General features: G+C 43.3%; 2 protein-coding genes and 1 long non-coding RNA gene across 3 annotated transcripts; all 3 read left to right on the top strand.

Annotated features, from left to right (window-relative positions):
• The first annotated feature begins 723 nt into the window (after positions 1–723).
• LOC136438688 (collagen triple helix repeat-containing protein 1-like) lies at positions 724–3,603 on the top strand. Its single transcript, XM_066433602.1, has 4 exons — positions 724–879; positions 1,939–2,343; positions 2,836–3,040; positions 3,443–3,603. The coding sequence occupies exons 1-4, from the start codon at positions 790–792 to the stop codon at positions 3,601–3,603; spliced, it is 861 nt and encodes a 286-aa protein (XP_066289699.1). The 5' UTR covers positions 724–789.
• Positions 3,604–7,734: 4,131 nt separating this feature from the next.
• LOC136437864 (uncharacterized) lies at positions 7,735–10,454 on the top strand. The gene is made up of 3 exons (XR_010756334.1): positions 7,735–7,794; positions 9,223–9,424; positions 9,822–10,454. It is a non-coding gene; the product is annotated as an uncharacterized lncRNA (long non-coding RNA).
• Positions 10,455–12,190: 1,736 nt separating this feature from the next.
• On the top strand, positions 12,191–17,306 carry LOC136438687 (collagen triple helix repeat-containing protein 1-like). Its single transcript, XM_066433601.1, has 3 exons — positions 12,191–12,202; positions 13,998–14,199; positions 17,146–17,306. The coding sequence occupies exons 1-3, from the start codon at positions 12,191–12,193 to the stop codon at positions 17,304–17,306; spliced, it is 375 nt and encodes a 124-aa protein (XP_066289698.1).

Genomic DNA, 17,306 nt, shown 5'->3' with positions numbered 1-17,306 from the left:
GGCAAGTGAAACGTGATCTGAGGGTAAGGTGTAAGGCCCGGTAGCGGCGTAAACAGGTCTATTGTTTCTATTGTTTACAGAACCACCCCCGGCTAGTTTCGCAGGTACATATATCACGTGTGGTACAAGGTTTAAAGAAGGCGGTTCGATAAAGATTTCCCCTGACCAACGTCTTCTTATTGTCAGAAGCTAAATTTTCACATGAATGATAGTACATATCCCTATAGCTTACATGGTTCTTCTCATTTATGAGCTCCCAATAGTTCATTCTTAAACAGATGCTAATGTAGAGTACCTCTCTGCATTCAACTCAGTATGAAAACACTTATAGTAATGTTGTTGGGTTGAATCTAGAGGGATTTTGCATACACTGGTTGTTTTTCTAAACTCATATTTCTACACAATTATACATATTCTTTTAGACACCCTTGGGCTAATATAATCTGCGGAACGAGACCGTGTGACGAAAAGACTAGCTAGAAGGAAAAGATAGTGATCCGTCGGGGGAAGTGTGCACTGCCGTAGTTGTTTCGTACATACTATCCACTATGTACCATGCGTATTTTACTATCAGTTACTGTCTTTAGGAAAGTGGAAAGCAGCATGGTTTTTAAAAGTAACCGCAGAGGGTTAACAGGTATGCCTCGAAACAATGAAACAGTGTCACATGACATTGAAAAAGGATAGTGTTACATACTTGAGTCAAAGTCGTCAGGAAGCAGACTTCTGCACAACAAGATAAACGTTTCTACTATCGTTCTAGTTTTTGAAGGACGCGGAGAAGACGTTATGACGTTGTATTCATTCTTTGCAGTTGTGGGGCTTGTGGTGGCGATGTTTGCAGAGAAAAACCATGGGCAAGACGTTAGGATGGGACAGGTGAGGGGAGCATGTGGGGCCGTGTGGCGTAACGGCAGGGTCTTCAGCCCAGAACCCGGCGGTCCCGGGTTCGAATCCCATGACGTTTTGGGAAAGGCTCTTAACGGCTTCCCTCACTCCCCCCCCCCCCCCCCATGTGTAGAAATGGGTACATTCTTCTCTGTACATTGAAATAAGTTATGAAAAACTTGAGTGCAGTGCCACGTCGTCCTTGTCTGTCCTAATTTCAAATGACGTAAAAGAATAATGTACAACGGAAGGGGGGGTGGTCTGGCGGCACGTTTAGTGACCCTGTGACGTTATACAAAAACGACTAGTTGGATATTACAACGTTTCGATGTCTTTCCAATGTTTTACTAACCAGTGAAGCTTGACTTGACGTTCCGTTGCACCAGTTTAAAAACGGGGAAAGCGTTGCAGTTTCTGTCAGCTACCTATATACCTGCCTATATGTGGCTGTTTTTCGTCGGTTTGCTTGGAGGACCTTATTTCAATCGATATCAATAACAGAAATGACAACTACATCCCAAATACCAAACGTACATCATTAACGAACTATCAATAAAGACAGGTCAAATAAGTACTAATGTCATTTTCAACTCAAAAGCTTTAGTAAACCCTTCACCATTTTACTGATCAGTACGTGAGACCTTTTTTTAAAGATTTGTTTCCGGGTTGCGCAATATGGAATGTGCCAAACTCGTGCATTATGAACTTTCACTGGAATAATCGCATTTGTCATGAAATGTGTCAAAAACTTAAACGCTTTTCTCAGATTCTCCTGATTTGGGTAGTTTGGAGTAAAAAGAAAATATGCACACAGAATGTAATGTTACACAGTTTTTGTGTGCGTCGTCATCGAGTGTTGTGAGTCAAAGGACATTAGTAGTGCGGCGCGCACCCGGTGACTTTTATCAATTAGGTGGCGCTTAAATATACAGTAACCGTCTATATTCATCACTTGCATATTTCACATGTATAATGAAATTAAATGCACACTTAGGTCCTTTATTGATATTTTCACCATGGTTTCAAGTCAAATTTTACCGTTTTCAACAGTGTTGCGGCAGTTGTGTTAGCGGGCCTCAAGGGTCACCCGGTATCCCTGGCAACAACGGTCTCCCTGGCAACCCCGGTAACCCTGGCAACAATGGCGTCCCTGGCAACAACGGGCGGGACGGTACTAAGGGAGACCGAGGAGAGCAGGGGTTCCCCGGCGGGGATGGTACGAAGGGAGACCGAGGAGAGCAGGGGCCGCCCGGCGGGGATGGTGCGAAGGGAGACCGAGGAGAGCAGGGGCCGCCCGGCGGGGATGGTGCGAAGGGAGACCGAGGAGAACAGGGACCGCCCGGGGAGAAGGGCAGTGCAGGGGAGACGGGGTCTCCCGGCTTGTCGGCCAGGGGGAACATAAAGCAGTGTGCCTGGAACAACCTGAACAATGAAGCGGACTCCGGGAAGATTGTGGTATTCCTTCTTGATATACTTTCTCTTTGTGTTTTTGACCTCCTTTTATCATAGATGCACCCTAGGTTATGAGGCCCTCCTCTTTGGACCCGTGTAACTACTAAACTACTTATGGTATGACCACCTAAGTTTCAAAGGATGGTGTTTAAGTCAAATGTGACCAATATGACAAGCATGACGTAATATGACGTTATTATGTTTGATTTTGGTTGGGACCTTTGTTTATTCATGATAAGCTCAAAGCAGCACGCATGACGCCTTTCATTGAGGTCATGAGGGAACAGTTCGTCATTGACGTGACTTTATTGGCTGGAAATGTATAAATAGTGTATTCCCATAAAACTCAAAGGTATGCAACAGATGCTTAACCTAAATTATGAATAGCAGAATATTAAATATCAAAAGCGCCCCCCCCCCGTCTGAATAGGGTTAATTGATCTTCCTTATTTTATAATAGTGACATACAACATTCTTTCCCACCCTCAACCACAGGAGTGCGCGTTCAACAAGGTGTCCGCGACATCCGTTCTCCGTCTGACTTGGAGCGGCACCATCAGAGTTACGTCCACCTCCGGCAGCTGCAAGCGTTGGTTCTTCACGCTTAACGAATCGGAGTGCAGCGATCCTGTCCCCATCGACGGCATAATATACACTTACGGCACCAACATCAACATCAACATCCATCGTGTGTCTACAAGTAAGCCATCAAACAGTTCTAACTCACAACAGCTTGGACAACGGGTAAAACAAATCAAAAGAGCAGACATCCTAAGGAATTTCCTTACACAATTGTAAACTGTAACATAAAGATCGCAAAACCCAAAACAACTTAAACGGCAAATTCTACATACACTAGTTTGTGGGATCTCCATCCTCTATCCTGTGACTTCGAGTCGAGCATTCTAAAATATTTAATATTACTGCAAAACTTCGGTACATCTGATACAATGTGTGTAAACAGTTTGCAAAATAAAACAGATCAGGAATCAGTTTTCCTAAAGATGAATAGCAAAAAAAAAAAAATCAAATATGGGAAAGTTTGAAATGTAGTGTCCTGTGCCTATCTAAGTATAACGGATGTCGTTTTCGTCTTTCGTAGTTGACGGCCTGTGTTTCAACCTGCCGGCCGGGCCTGTGACCGTGGCTCTGAACGTCGGCGAGTGCGCATCGGCATACCCGAATGGGGACGCCAGCACGGGACGGAACTCCTACTCAAGGATTATCGTGGAGGAACTGAACATTTCAACCGGAAATGACTAATCAGCTTGTCTGATGCTATTGGTCACTTTGTGCCATCTGATGTGACACTTGAAACGACACGTGATACAGATTCAAAACTTTGATAATGGCCTTTTGTTTGTTTGTTTGTTTGTTTGTTTGTTTGTTGATAACGTTAACGTACAGTCTTCTGATTGCTGTTGTATTTTGTAGGGTGCCGGAGTTTTGAGATGTTTAGACTGCCCTGCGCTTCCTTTTCTTTGGAAGTAGAATACCTGCTAACAAGGGCGAAAAACAATCTATCTTAAGATACAAATAAGAGGTCTGCATGTTTGAAATGATAATGAGAGTTGTGTGTGATTTTCTAGAGCAATTATTTCACCATACAACTGTATTTTCATTTCTACATGAGTTGAGGTGAACGATAATCTACGGACGTAGTAAAATGATTACAGCGTGATTTTTTTTATTTTTTTTACTTAAAACCCTGACCCCTTTTCACTGAGTGGAGACTGTTCTATGATCATGACATCATTACTTTATGTTCAATTTTGGTATGATTTGTGTGATTTGAAAGACAATGAAATTCGCATAAACTACTAATATTGATAGTTATGGTCGCTGACCGGCCGCCGCGTCAGTGGAAAGTAGTTATTATTATTAGTGACAAATATGTAGAGTGCATAGATGTCAATGTTTTCAGATGTTATTTTGATCTGGCGGAATAAAGACGTGCTCCATACAAATTCTTCATTCATTCACACTTTCTCTTTTTACAATTGGGCAACGTTGTACAGCTAGTATCATCCTTGTTTCTGTCCGATACCCTGGGAGCCCAGACTAGCACTGGGTCCCTAGCGATTTCCTTCGGCGGCCCAAGAACAGTCAGCCCGCCCGATCTTAATCAACGATCCGGAGAGTTGTAGGCCGGTCCCCTCTCGGGCTAGAACTCTCCCGGTGCGCTCATCACGGTATCGGTGGGCTTCGAGCTCTGGACCGCCGAAGGAATTGACTAGAAGGAACCGGCTAAAAGGCCCGACAAGCAGTCTGGTTCCCAGGGTAGTCCGATGCATGCATGCATCGTTTTTTCAGCACACTCCGCATAGTGTGAACTTCTGGCACGTTTTTTTGCATCGAGGACGATGGCAGGGTAGCCTAAGTGCCAGCCTTTTTAGCTTCCGTACGCCGGCTGGCACTCAGGCTAATGGCAGGGTTCACCACAGGGTTTACTCTCAAAGAAGGCTCCGGCTTGTTTTGGACGTCTTTTTTTCGGGTCCTCTAGTTTGTAAGGTTTTTGTTTTTGTCTGCCTAAAGGTTCGTGGATCTTCTTTAGAGTCCATTCCAAGTCACCAAGAGGGTTTTAGAATGGTATTTGTAATTAGTTTGAAATCATTTGAATATAAGGATATCTGAGTCACAATATATCTTTGTTTAGAATAATTTGCAAATATCTATAGTATGTGTTTCTTCTAAATTTCGAAATATAGAGAAATGTTTACAAAACTTTCTAAATAGTGGATTAGGGTAGTTGCCCCCATAAAAGTAGGTGCTAATCCAGCCCTATCGTCTGCCTCTGTGTATTTTTAGATGTTACTACTGGGCACTGTAAGGTCCTATGTGCAAGCCATCTATGCATGGTGCCCAAGCATGATTCGCAAAGATATGTGAAATGCTTTCTTTACAGCCCACTGACCCATTTCCAAAATGTTACAAATAATCAAAAAATGGTAGAAAATGGTAGAATGCTGTAACCATCATTTAGAAACTATTAGACATATCATATTCCACATCATTAATATAACCAAAGTTTTACACAACCGGGCAAATAATTATAAACTTGAAATGACATTCAAAGTATTTTTAAAGTATGAAATCTCCTAGACAAATAATTACAAAGAATTAAAAACAGTTGTAAATGTTTACAATGACAACCCTTTTGGTGAGTTGGAATGGACTCTATTGCAAAAATCTATTTCCAAATGGGAGCGAAATATGCATCAAAACAGTTTGCAGCTCCGAGATCGCTACTCGGGATATAAACATGTATGTGTCCGGTGACGTAGTAAATCTATCATGACGTAACGAGATGCCCCATTCCCATCAGGCTGTAGGCTAATGGGTCTTCCATTACGTCATAGTTTGTTGATAACTTGGCTGTTCAATGTTGCATAGATGAAACCTGATTTGAGGGCAAGGTGTAACGACCGGCGTAAACAGGCCCATTGTTTCTATTGTTTACAGTACTACACCCGGCTACTTTCGCAGGGCAAGGTGTATGTACATGTACAAGGCTTGTACAAGGTTCAAGAGGGCCGTTTAATAAAGATTTCCCCTTATTAAATTCTTGTCATTTTCGGATTCCGAAGCTGAATTTTCACATTATTCACAATTTCGTTTTATCTCCTTAGCTCACATTGTTATTCTTATTTCTAAGCTTCCAGCAGTTTGTATCTTTACAGGTGCTAATTAGGTAGAGTAAAAGGTCATGATATGCTCGGTTCAATGCAGATTGGTCAGCGGGTTCTTGTATATGCTGCCTGCACATTAAAAGTTATCCAGTTACAATCATTAATCTTTTAGACACACTTGCGGTAATAAAGGAACGAGACCATATATCTTCCAGTTAATGTCGAAGAGACTAAAATGCAGCTAGGAAATGATAGTTGTCGGGGCAATTTTGCAGCTGTGGTTTCGTTACATTACCATGTATGCGTTTTTCACCAGTGTATCCAGGATGGTTGCTCCTAGCGTTACAAGTAGAAAGCAACACGGTAAAATCCGTGACTGAAGAGGGTTGGCAGTCATGCTTCAGTAGACAGTGTCATTGTCATGCACCTGAAATTCAAGGAACCATAGCGTTACATACCTGAGGCAAGATCGTCAAAAAGCAGCATAAAGTCCGGACTTTCTTCCTTTCTACTGCTAACCTTTAAGTTTTTGAAGGACGTAGAAAAGACGGCTTTACACTCGTGGGTAGCAGTTGTGGGACTTGTGGTGGCGATGTTTGTGCAGACAAACCACGGACAAGACGTTAGGACGGGACAGGTGAGGGGGACATGTACAGGGGGGGGGGGGCTTGGTCGTCGTTACGTTTGGTCACCCTGTAACATGTTAACAGCCATTTGCAAGTGATTTGATTCTCAATTCACGATGTCAAAGCAACCATTAAGCCTCCTTGTTCAAGTTGACACTGGACATGCAGTCAAAATTTACATGTATCTTGATGTCAGCGGCTGGTCTATGAATTTTCTGTGATTTTATTGCATCGATTTGGTTAGATGATCGATATCATCAGTCATCACAAATACACCCCAAATAGTCATTGGGTATTATTATTAACAAACTACCAATAAAGATTGTTCAAAGAATGATAATTGTCGTCTCAAAAGCTTTAGTAAAATCTACCCCATGCACTGCTGATCAGAACGTGTGACGTTTTCTTCTGATTTTTTTCCGGGTTGTATCATATGCAGTGTCACGAAGAGCATTGATGGAATAAAACTCCAGGAGTCCTTACTTCTAAATGTCTCAAGAACATGTTTAGAGCATGCTTTTTTAGGTTTTCCGGAAAATTTTATAACGAAAATCGTTGAAAGATAATCCATTGCCTAACCTTTTGTTTAGGGTAGTATGAAGCACGCAAGGTATTTCTGAGTATGTCGTCATTGAGTGGCACCATGTGGCAGTAGTAGAGAGCGCACCAGACCATGATATTCAATCGGGTGGTTGGTCATTAACAAGGCGGATATGATTGACAATGTCTTCAGCTTATGCATATTTTCACATTGGGTTTATCTTTCAGATTTATGCATATTTTATACTACATTCTTCTTTTCTTTTCACCGTTTTACACAGTGTTGCGGCAGTTGTGTTAGCGGGCCTCAAGGGTTACCCGGTATCCCTGGCAACAACGGTCTCCCTGGTAACCCCGGTAACCCTGGTAACAATGGCGTTCCTGGCAACAATGGCGTCCCTGGTAACAACGGCCATGACGGTGCTAAGGGAGACCGAGGAGAAAATGGGCCCCCCGGCGGGGATGGTGCGAGGGGAGACCGGGGAGAGCAGGGGCCGCCTGGGGGGGATGGTGCTAAGGGAGACCGAGGAGAGCAGGGGCCACTCGGGGAGAAGAGCATTGCGGGGGAGACGGGGTCTCCCGGTTTGTCGTCGGGGAGCAACATAAAGCAGTGTTTCTGGAATAACCTGAACAATAATGCGGACTCCGGGAAGATTGTGGTATCTACTTTATTTTTATCTCTATGAAAAATGGAGATATAGTTTTGTGTGTGTGTGTGTGTGTCTGTCTGTCTGTCTGTCTGCTTGTCTGTCTGTCTGTCTGTCTTTTTGTATGATATTTGGTATGTGGGCTGGTGTTGTGAAGCCGAAATTCAAGATCGATTTTGGGCCTCCTGGTATATGTGACCTTGGTACTGCAGCAGAACTTCCGTTTTTGTATCTTTTGACTTGACGTGCTATGGTCTTGATTTTTAGCTGACAGACAGCTTGTAATGTAATAAAGAAGTGGTGTAGGTTTGGGCCCCCTAGCAGCTTGCATTGGAACTGCAGGGGCGTTATTGTGAAAATCTTCTAAAGAGATTAACTGAACAAAGGAACGACGGATTTCTATGATATTTAATACGCATGTAGCTTAGACAGAGATGTACACAATAAAGTGCAAATTATGCTAATTGGGACTTAATTCGCATAACTAATGAGGAAAATCTATATTTGCAGTGTTTTCTATTATTAGACTCAAATACATGTAACATGTAGTTTATAGCAAGTTGAGCATCAACAGATACCAATTATGCAAATAAATTCCTAATTTGCATAATTAATGCAAAAGCGCCATAATTCATCTAATTTTAAAATCCTAGGACTGTCAATATTGCAACATAAGATAAAGGTGCTTATGACCAAGCATATATTATGTAAATGTGTAAGTCATTTTTGAACGTGTTTGTCTGTGTGTTTGCTTGCGTGTTTGTGTGTGTGTCCCGATGCTTGCAGTCAGCATAACTCAAAAACGTCTATATGAATTGTAATGATATTTGGTATATATGTGGGTAGGTATTTGGAGAGCAAAGGTCAAGGTCGATTTTTGGCCCCCTGGTATGTGACACTGAAACTGCATTGGGTTTTTTTTGTAAAATTCTTCCAAGTAGAACAAGTGAACAAAGGAACAAGAGCTTTCCACATTTTTTAATATGCAGGTATCTTAGACAGCACGTACATAATGAAGTGCGAATTATGCAAATTAAGTCCCAATTTGCATAAGTAATGAGGAAAATATAATTCCATTCTAGGCATGCTCTATTGCTATATACTAGAATGAGGCCCGGCTTGCGGAACTTTGACCTTTGAAACTGGAAACTGTTGTACGGAGGATAAGAAGAAATGTTTAGGCACAGTCATTAATTTTATAACATGCCTCCAAGCTAGGCCAGCAAATTACAACTTTATTTTCTTTTGGCTCGACAATATTTTATTTTATTTTGGCTCTGCGCTCTCGAAACATCATAATATATGCTATGATAGTCAGCAAATTGACTGTGAGCATTAAGAAGAAGAAAAAGAATGCCACGTGACAATATGTAGATACGTTTGAAATCTGTACCCAGTCCAGACTGGACGTAAAATACCTTCTGTCATCCTCATCCACAGGAGTGCGCGTTCAACAAGGTGTCCCCGACATCCGCTCTCCGTCTGACGTGGAGCGGCTCCCTCAGAGTTCTGTACGCCTCCGCCTGCTGTAAGCGTTGGTTCTTCACGCTTAACGGATCGGAGTGCAGCGACCCTGTCCCCATCGACGGTATAATATACACTAACGGCGCCAACAGTATCAACATTCACCGTGTGTCTACATGTGAGTCATAAAACTCTCGGTCTAACAGCTATAAGCGGCTGATCTTGGGGATTGCAAAACGTATTCACAGATTAGGCATTCCCGAGGAAATAATAAGAAATATTCCACATTCACAGGGAAGATTACAAAAACAACAAAAAAGAGTGATGAGGCATTCTTTATACACTGGTTCGTGACCTTTGTGGGTTCCGACACTTACGGTCGTCTATCCCGTGATCATCAAGGAATCGAGAATACTTAAATGTCAGCTACTGAAAAACATTGTCATTGGTATCGGATGCAATGTGCATGTATGACTGTTCAAAATAAATCTCGAGCCATTGTTTTGGTAAACGAAACTTGAAGGTCTTAACAAAGTTATATATAATGTAACACATGTCGTTTTCGTCTTCTTCAGTTGACGGCCTGTGCTTCAACCTGCCGGCCGGGTCTGTGACCGTGGCTCTGAACGTCGGCGCATGCGCATCTGCAGTAGGGAGTGGAGACGCCTACACCGGATATAACTCCTACTCAAGGATCATCGTGGAGGAAGTGAACATTATGTCAACCGGAAATGACTAATCAGCTTTTCTGTGGCCATTGGTCAGTTTATGCCATGTGATTTTAGTGAAACGACATATGATGCAGATTTAAAACTTCTTCCTTTATATGTAGCTATCCGCATCAGCGAAGTCAAGCAGATGCAAAGTGCCGGCTATGTCTCAGTGATTGGAACGTATTTTTGCAAACTTTGATTCATCTTTCCGGTAGTTTATGTTTTCTAATTCCTCACAGGTAGGTGGACCAGTAATAAAAGGGGCTTCCCTAGTGAAGATAGTGGAAAAGCAAAACTGAAGGTAACAAAAGATCCACAAAACGAGCCCGACCGATACATCTGTTTGGAGATCACAATAAGCCTTTGAAGTATATTGGGACGGTTTTTTGACAATGCCTGTTTGCTTTTTGTTTGTTTTATTGTTTGTTCATTACCTACCGTCCGGTTTTCTGAATGCTGTAATGTTTTATTAGGTCCCGTTTTCTCGAATATTGAAACTATATGACTTATTCCTTTACAATCGGAATCTAATATAAATTTAGATATGATGCTTGATATCCCGTGTACAACAAGACTTACGAGCGCGGTTCAATAAAGATTTCAACTGAACAACTACTTTCTCCCGTGACCAGTTTTCTACACTTCTTCTTCTTCTCTTTCTTCTTTGGCAGTTCAGTCTCGGGAGACTATCTGTGCGCCTATGGAGTTCTCTTTTGACCTCGGCTGTGGCTTGAGAGTCCAGCTCTGGATTTGCACACCCTGTTGCACACACTGCATGTGTGTTGTGTGGTTAAGCCGGCGTCACAATTCATGCGAGCATCGGCCGATTTTGTAGATCGCCCGAAGCTCGCCGAATTTCACAATCGCCCGAGCTTCGACCGTATTTTTCGCTGAAAACCTGCCCCGTCACAAATTGAACGGAGCTCGGGCGACGTCCGTCAAACACTAATAATCATAAATACCTCATGAGACGGTACCATCTCTTGGACACGGACGAAGTCAGAATCAACTGACCTAGTAACAAGCGCATACTTGGACCAACTTTACTTTCTGAGTTGTGGCAAATCTGTAGGGCATGAGTGAAGTGAACGGCCACACTGAAAATAATACTATAGACAGGAATTTTGTTATAGACCAATCCAAATACAAGCTCAGGAGCCACAAAGTCAATAGATCAGTCGTTCAACCCCGATCCAAACATTTTCACCAAACGGAAATCGACCGAAGCTCGGGCGAACGCCGTCCGAGCTTCGGCCGACCGTTGGTAAGCCTATCGACGCCCTGCCGACGCCTGGGCGTGCCTCGGCCGACAAACATAGATCTATAATGACTCAGTGGACTTTCAAATACTAGTAGTCGTTTGTGGAGGAAAAACTCAGGAAGTCAAGTCAAGCCCCAGTTCATTGATATATAAATTGAAACATCCAAAACAATAACAAAAACGAAACAGGTATTGTTTTCGGTGTCCAAATCTCATTGATGATAATTTTTTTTCAATGAAAATTTAACTTTGCAATTGAATTGTCTTTCATTAGAAAGGTTTGGCAGCATTCTTTGACAAGATGATATTAGTATTAGATAATATTACAGTATCATCTATCATCTTATGTCATAAACTAAACTGTCGTTACCTTTTATATATAAACAAGAAGGAGTTCGGCCGGAGCCCGTCCAAGCGCCCATCGATACCAGTACAACGCTCGCCCGAAGCACGCCTTATTTTTCATGAGTCGGCCGGAACACTGACGACGGTCGTCCGATTATTGTACAAAGCCCGTGCGAGGCTCGCACGAGGCCGAAGAGCTCGGGCGACCTCCGGCCGACCAAAAATCGGGTCTAAAATCGTCGGATGCCCGCCCGAATATTGGCCGAGCGCTGGGCGTTGCTCGGGCGAGCTGTTTACGAGCTGTGCGAGTTCAAAAATCGTCGCCGAGGCCTCGCTGAATTTAAGCGCAGCTTCCAGTAACACGCGAACGTCGGCCGAGCTCCAAAAAATCGCCCGAAGCTCGCAGAATCGCCAGGACGTCGGTCGTACTTCGGCCGAAAATCGCCATTTGGAGCTCGCCGACAAGTCGGCCGAGCGAAATTGTTGATTTGTGACGGGGGCTTTAGGGGTGCATTTTACACAAACACGGAATAATATAGGAACGAGACCTTAGTATCAACTTATATATTGACCGGTTGATGACGAAAATGCTTGCTAGAAGGGGATAGTTGTTGTCGGTCGAAGCATGTGTGCAGCCGTAGGTTCGTATTAATGTACCACAAAGTGTACCGTGCGTCTTTACTAGTACCATTTTAGGAAGGTTGCTACTAGCGTTACAAGGTAAAAGCCTGCATGGGGCTATAAGTCATAGTTTGAAACAATAGACAGTGTCACATGACATTGAAGAAGGATAGTGTTACATACTTGAGCCAAGGGTGATCAGAAGACCGGACCACAAGACGTTTTCACTGACGTTTCAGTTTTTGATAGACGTGGAGAAGACGTTATGACCTTCTGAAATGCTATTTCCTCCATTCTGAGGGGCAAATTTTGCTGGAAAAGTAAGCTAGGTTTCATGACATCTCTATATGTAAAAAAAAGATACAGAAGGGTTTCAGCTTGATTTTGGGGGAACGGCGCCCTCCCGACATATTTTTTCGCCTGAGGCACGACATGCTCCCACAGGAAAATTTAAATTTCTTGACCCATTGAAACGCTATTTCCTGAATTCTGAGGGGCAGATTTTGATGGTAAAGTAATCTAAGTTAAATGACATCTCTATATGTGAAAAAGACTACAGAAGGGTTTCACCTTGAATTTTGGGGGACGACGCCCTCCTGACATATGATTTTTCCGCCGGAGCGTGACATTGAAAATTTAAAATTTTTGACCCATTGAAATGCTGTTTCCTGAATTTTGAGGGGCAAATTTTGCTGACAAAGTAAGCTAAAAGGGGTTTATGACATCTCTATATGTAAAAAAAGTAAAGACGGGTTTCAGCTTGAGTTTCGGGGTGCGACGCCCTCGAGCCCTCCCGACATATTTTTCGCCGGCTGCAACGTTCTCCTCCGGGAAAATTTTGAAATCTTGACGCCCTGAAATGCTTTTTCCTGAATTTTGAGAGGCAAATTTTGCTGATAGATTGAACAAATACAGAAGGGTTTCGGCATGAGCTTTGGGGGCGACGCCGTCCCGACATATACGCAGGAGGCACAACAATCCGGGAGTACGTCGGAGAAAATTTTGAAATCTTGACCCGCTGAAACGCTATTTCCTGCATTTTGAGAGGCAAATTGTGCTGGTATAGTAAGCAAAGTTAAGAAAATCTCTGTTAGTGGTTTCAGCTTGATTTTGGGGGGGGGGGGGGGCGGGGGGGGGGGGGCACCCCCCCCCCCCCAACATATTTTTTGGGGGGGCAGCCGCCCCCCCCCCCCCCCTGTGCCGCCGCCACTGAATGGAGAATAGGAAGAAATGAACGCCGGGGTTATATCTACTAAGTATGTATAGAACTGTGATGTTTATTATATGTCCCTGTAATTGGAAGGTGGTGCGCTGATACCTGTTACATTTGTTGTGCAAAAAAGTTTGAATGAAGAGCTGGGGTACTAGTCGTAAAATGGTGAGCTCGGACAAATTGTATCTTGTACCTAACGCTATTCAGACCTGGCTTTTCTGGTCATCCTTGGACCGGGGGTGCTATTGAGGCCCTCCTCTTCGGACCCCTGTTACTCCCAAACTACTTATTGAATATATATATATATATATATATATATATATATATATATATATACAATCATTTTTTTAGAGGATGGTGTTTAAGTCAAATATGAGCCATTGACGTAATCATGACGTCATTCACGTGACTCTGAACCGGCTGGAACCGTATAAATAGTGTACTCCCATAAAACTCAAAGGTATACAACAAATTCTTAACAGAAATGATGAATAGCAGAATATTAAATATCAAAAGCACCCCCCCTCCGTCTGAATAGGGTTAATTGCTCTTTCTTATTTCATTGACATACAACATTCTTTCCCACCCTCAACCACAGGAGTGTGCGTTCAACAAGGTGTCCGCGACATCCGCTCTCCGTCTAACGTGGAGCGGCTGCCTCAGAGTTCTGTCCACCTCCGGTGGATGCAAGCGTTGGTTCTTCACGCTTGACGGATCGGAGTGCAGCGATCCCGTCCCAATCGACGGTGTCATGTACACTAACGGCGCCGACAGGCTCGATATTCACCGTGTGTCTACAAGTAAGCCATCATCACTCTAGTGGGGTCGTGCGGCGTAACGGCAGGATTTTCGACTCAGAACCTGGCAGGGGTCCCGGGTTCGAATCCTCTTACGCCACCGATCTTGTGTCCTCGGGAACACGACTTTCCCCACTCCACCCAAGTGTAAAAAAAAAAAAAACGGGTACATTCTTTGTTTGGGTCACGACATCAGCAATAGCTGCCTGTGTCCCACGTGTATTGCACCATTGCAATTCACGCACACAAAAAAAACAAGAGTCCGTAGGACACAATTCTCCGTGAAGTATTTATAGTCTGTAAATTTTGGGTGAGGTGTTTATTCATTTCCTTTGCTAGTGACCTGCTCAGCTGTAAGCAAATGGATCTTGATGCAAGGTGTGGAATCACAGACAATTTATTTCTAGAGCCTGGAACTGAAACAGGATGACACTCAGGCTAACTTAACATACCCATTCAGCAACGGAATCGTGGATTGTATGTGGTGCCAGGTGTGAAAAGTAGCCTCCACCAGGCCCTCTTACGGGCGTATGAATCGTACAATTCACCAGAAAAAGGAATAATTAGCCAGTAGAGTCAGTCCACAGTCGGCTTAAACAGTCGGGAAGCAGAGGCTAGGGCAAGGGACAGGACTACATGGAGGATCCTCCTGGAAAGCAAGGGGCCACTTTCTGGCCTGAGCATGTAGGCAGGTAGGTTGGCAGAGTCAGTCCACAGTGACGATCATATTTCGCCCGTTTGCAAGTGAAACCCTGGCGTAGTTAGTCTGGTAGAGACTATGTGAAAAGTGCATTTTTGATAAGCGGTAATTAAAGAAGTAAAAATATTGACCCACACAAATTGCATCTCTGTACAGTCCAAGTAGTGTTTTATAGCAAGTAAAGAAAAGGTGTTTATTTATCTTTTTCTTTCAATACAGGAGGGGTCAACCTGCTGAAAAGTACGTTTTTACAGCATGGCACAGATAGGATCTAGAAATTCCGGGAAAAGTCACGAATTTAGATCTAGATGGCTTCTTTTGAAGATCAACGAACCATTCAGCCTTACAACTAAAATGTTTCAGAAAACACAAATATGCAGTAAATTCTCTTTCCACAATTCATTGCAGGCATGCCTGATCTATAGCTATCAGCCTATTTGTATTACCGTAACATTTCTCGAAGGTCAAAGGTCACCGGATCTTTCAATCCACCCGGAAGTGACACAGTCTGGCCGCGGCCCTCGCGCACTATTCTGAGAGAGATATCTTAACACTCTTTCATCCCCTGCGTAAACGTTTTATATTGTCACAGCCTCCGTATTACAAACTACAAGTGTGAGAAGTTTGAAGGTCCAGAGATATCCCATTTTCACACTGTGCGTAAAAGTGCACCGTCCGTCTCGTGCGCAAAACTAGTATGCGACCTGCGACTGGACACGGCATACACAGACTGAAGCTCACTCGGCACATGTTCGCAGTGAAAACTCACAATTCCCGTTGCCGCATTGGTATGTAACTTGGTATATCGCTAGCTAGGTTGCGTGTGGTGATGCACGTTGTCTATTTTACAATGTAACAGTGACTATACGATCATAGCAAGTAGGAAATTTTCGTACCCCGTATCTGCCTGAAGTATTGCATTCAAGCGTAACGGGTTATAACATGGTCGCTATGCAAAGGCAGTGGCCCTTACCATTAATTATAGGGGTGCAATTTCGATATTGCATTGACGATAAAAGTAGTTACGGCGTAACAAAGACATTGTGCATCACCACGCCGAACCAGGCAAACGATATGCCAAGTTACACACCAATGCGACAACGGGATCGTGAGTTATAGCTGCGAACGCGCAAACAAATGCATTCCCAATACTCCCAGAAGGAGGTATACCTCCTTCCCGGAGTAATAAATCGGTCTAGCCTGTGTTACAGCCTGGTGTGGCTGATATATCGATTGGGCCACTTTTTAGTGACATTCGACACCCGAGATCTTAGGCTTGTGGCCATAACCTCAGCTTAAAAGAACAATTCCCTTTCCTAGCTTGAGTCACCAATAGGAGTTCAGGATTCTTAATCACGATGGAAAACAGTCCAATAGGAGCTCATGATTCTCTATCTCTATGGAAACCAGTCATACCATCCTCCAACACCATGCAGATCTGCATGGAGCAACGGGACCGATTAGGATGTTCTAATTCTCCCGGCTTAATATGTGTTGGCCAGATAGCTTCTAGATGCTTGGCTGGTGGAAGGGCTTGTAGAGGCTTAATTTAAAGGAGTCCTAAACTCCAGAGAGGGGTGTTATTATTATATCCTTGAAAAATAGTTTTGGGTGTGTCTGTCTGTCTGTGTGTCTGTTTGTGTTTCCGGACCATAGTAGTCAGCATAACTCAAGATCCTCCGGATAGATTATTATGATATTTGACATATCGGTAGGTGTCGGGAAGACATAGGTAAAGGTCGATTTTAGGCCCCCTGGTTTGTGACTTTGGTACTGCAGCAGAACGTCCGTTTTTCTATCTTTTGTCCTGGATGTGCTAGGGTCCTGATTTTTTTAGTGGCAAATAGCTTGTGATGTAAGGAAGATGGAACTGCTCTGGAACTGCAGGGGCGGTGTTGTCAAAATCTTCCAAGGTGAATAACTGAACAATGGAACGACGGATTTCCATCACATTTAGTATGTAGGTAGATTAGACAGAGGTGTACATAATGAAATGTACATTATGAAAATTGGAACTTAATTCGCATAATTGATGAGGAAAATCTATATTTGCAGTGTTTTTCATTATAGGACTCAAATACATGTAACATTATGTATATAATTGAAGGTAGAACATTAACAGATATCAATTATGCAAGTGACTTCCTAATTTGCACAAATAGAGAGCAAAAATTGCAAAAATGGAAAGGTTTCATAATGAGATCTCGTGCCAACCCAAGTGCATTATATTTTGTTTTCGCACTCCCCAGTTGACGGCCTGTGTTTAAACCTGCTGGCCGGGCCTGTGACCGTGGCTCTGAACGTCGGCGAGTGCGCTTCGGTGCGTGCGAATGGAGACGCCCACACGGGGTGGAACTCTTACTCAAGGATCATCGTTGAGGAAGTCAACATTTCAACCGGAAATGACTAA

Source organism: Branchiostoma lanceolatum, chromosome 7 (genome assembly GCF_035083965.1).
Source record: "Branchiostoma lanceolatum isolate klBraLanc5 chromosome 7, klBraLanc5.hap2, whole genome shotgun sequence".
Taxonomy (NCBI): Eukaryota; Metazoa; Chordata; class Leptocardii; order Amphioxiformes; family Branchiostomatidae; genus Branchiostoma; species Branchiostoma lanceolatum.
Note: the sequence above shows the minus strand (reverse complement) of the source record. Positions and strands in the feature narration are given on the sequence as shown.

Bases quoted from the DNA above. Each gene is read 5' to 3' on its own strand.
- LOC136438688 (XM_066433602.1), top strand. From the start codon at position 790: ATGACGTTGTATTCATTCTTTGCAGTTGTGGGGCTTGTGGTGGCGATG. The intron at 880-1,938 runs GTGAGGGGAGCA...CGTTTTCAACAG, and splicing joins AAGACGTTAGGATGGGACAG to TGTTGCGGCAGTTGTGTTAG. The intron at 3,041-3,442 runs GTAAGCCATCAA...CGTCTTTCGTAG, and splicing joins CATCCATCGTGTGTCTACAA to TTGACGGCCTGTGTTTCAAC.
- LOC136438687 (XM_066433601.1), top strand. The intron at 14,200-17,145 runs GTAAGCCATCAT...CGCACTCCCCAG, and splicing joins TATTCACCGTGTGTCTACAA to TTGACGGCCTGTGTTTAAAC.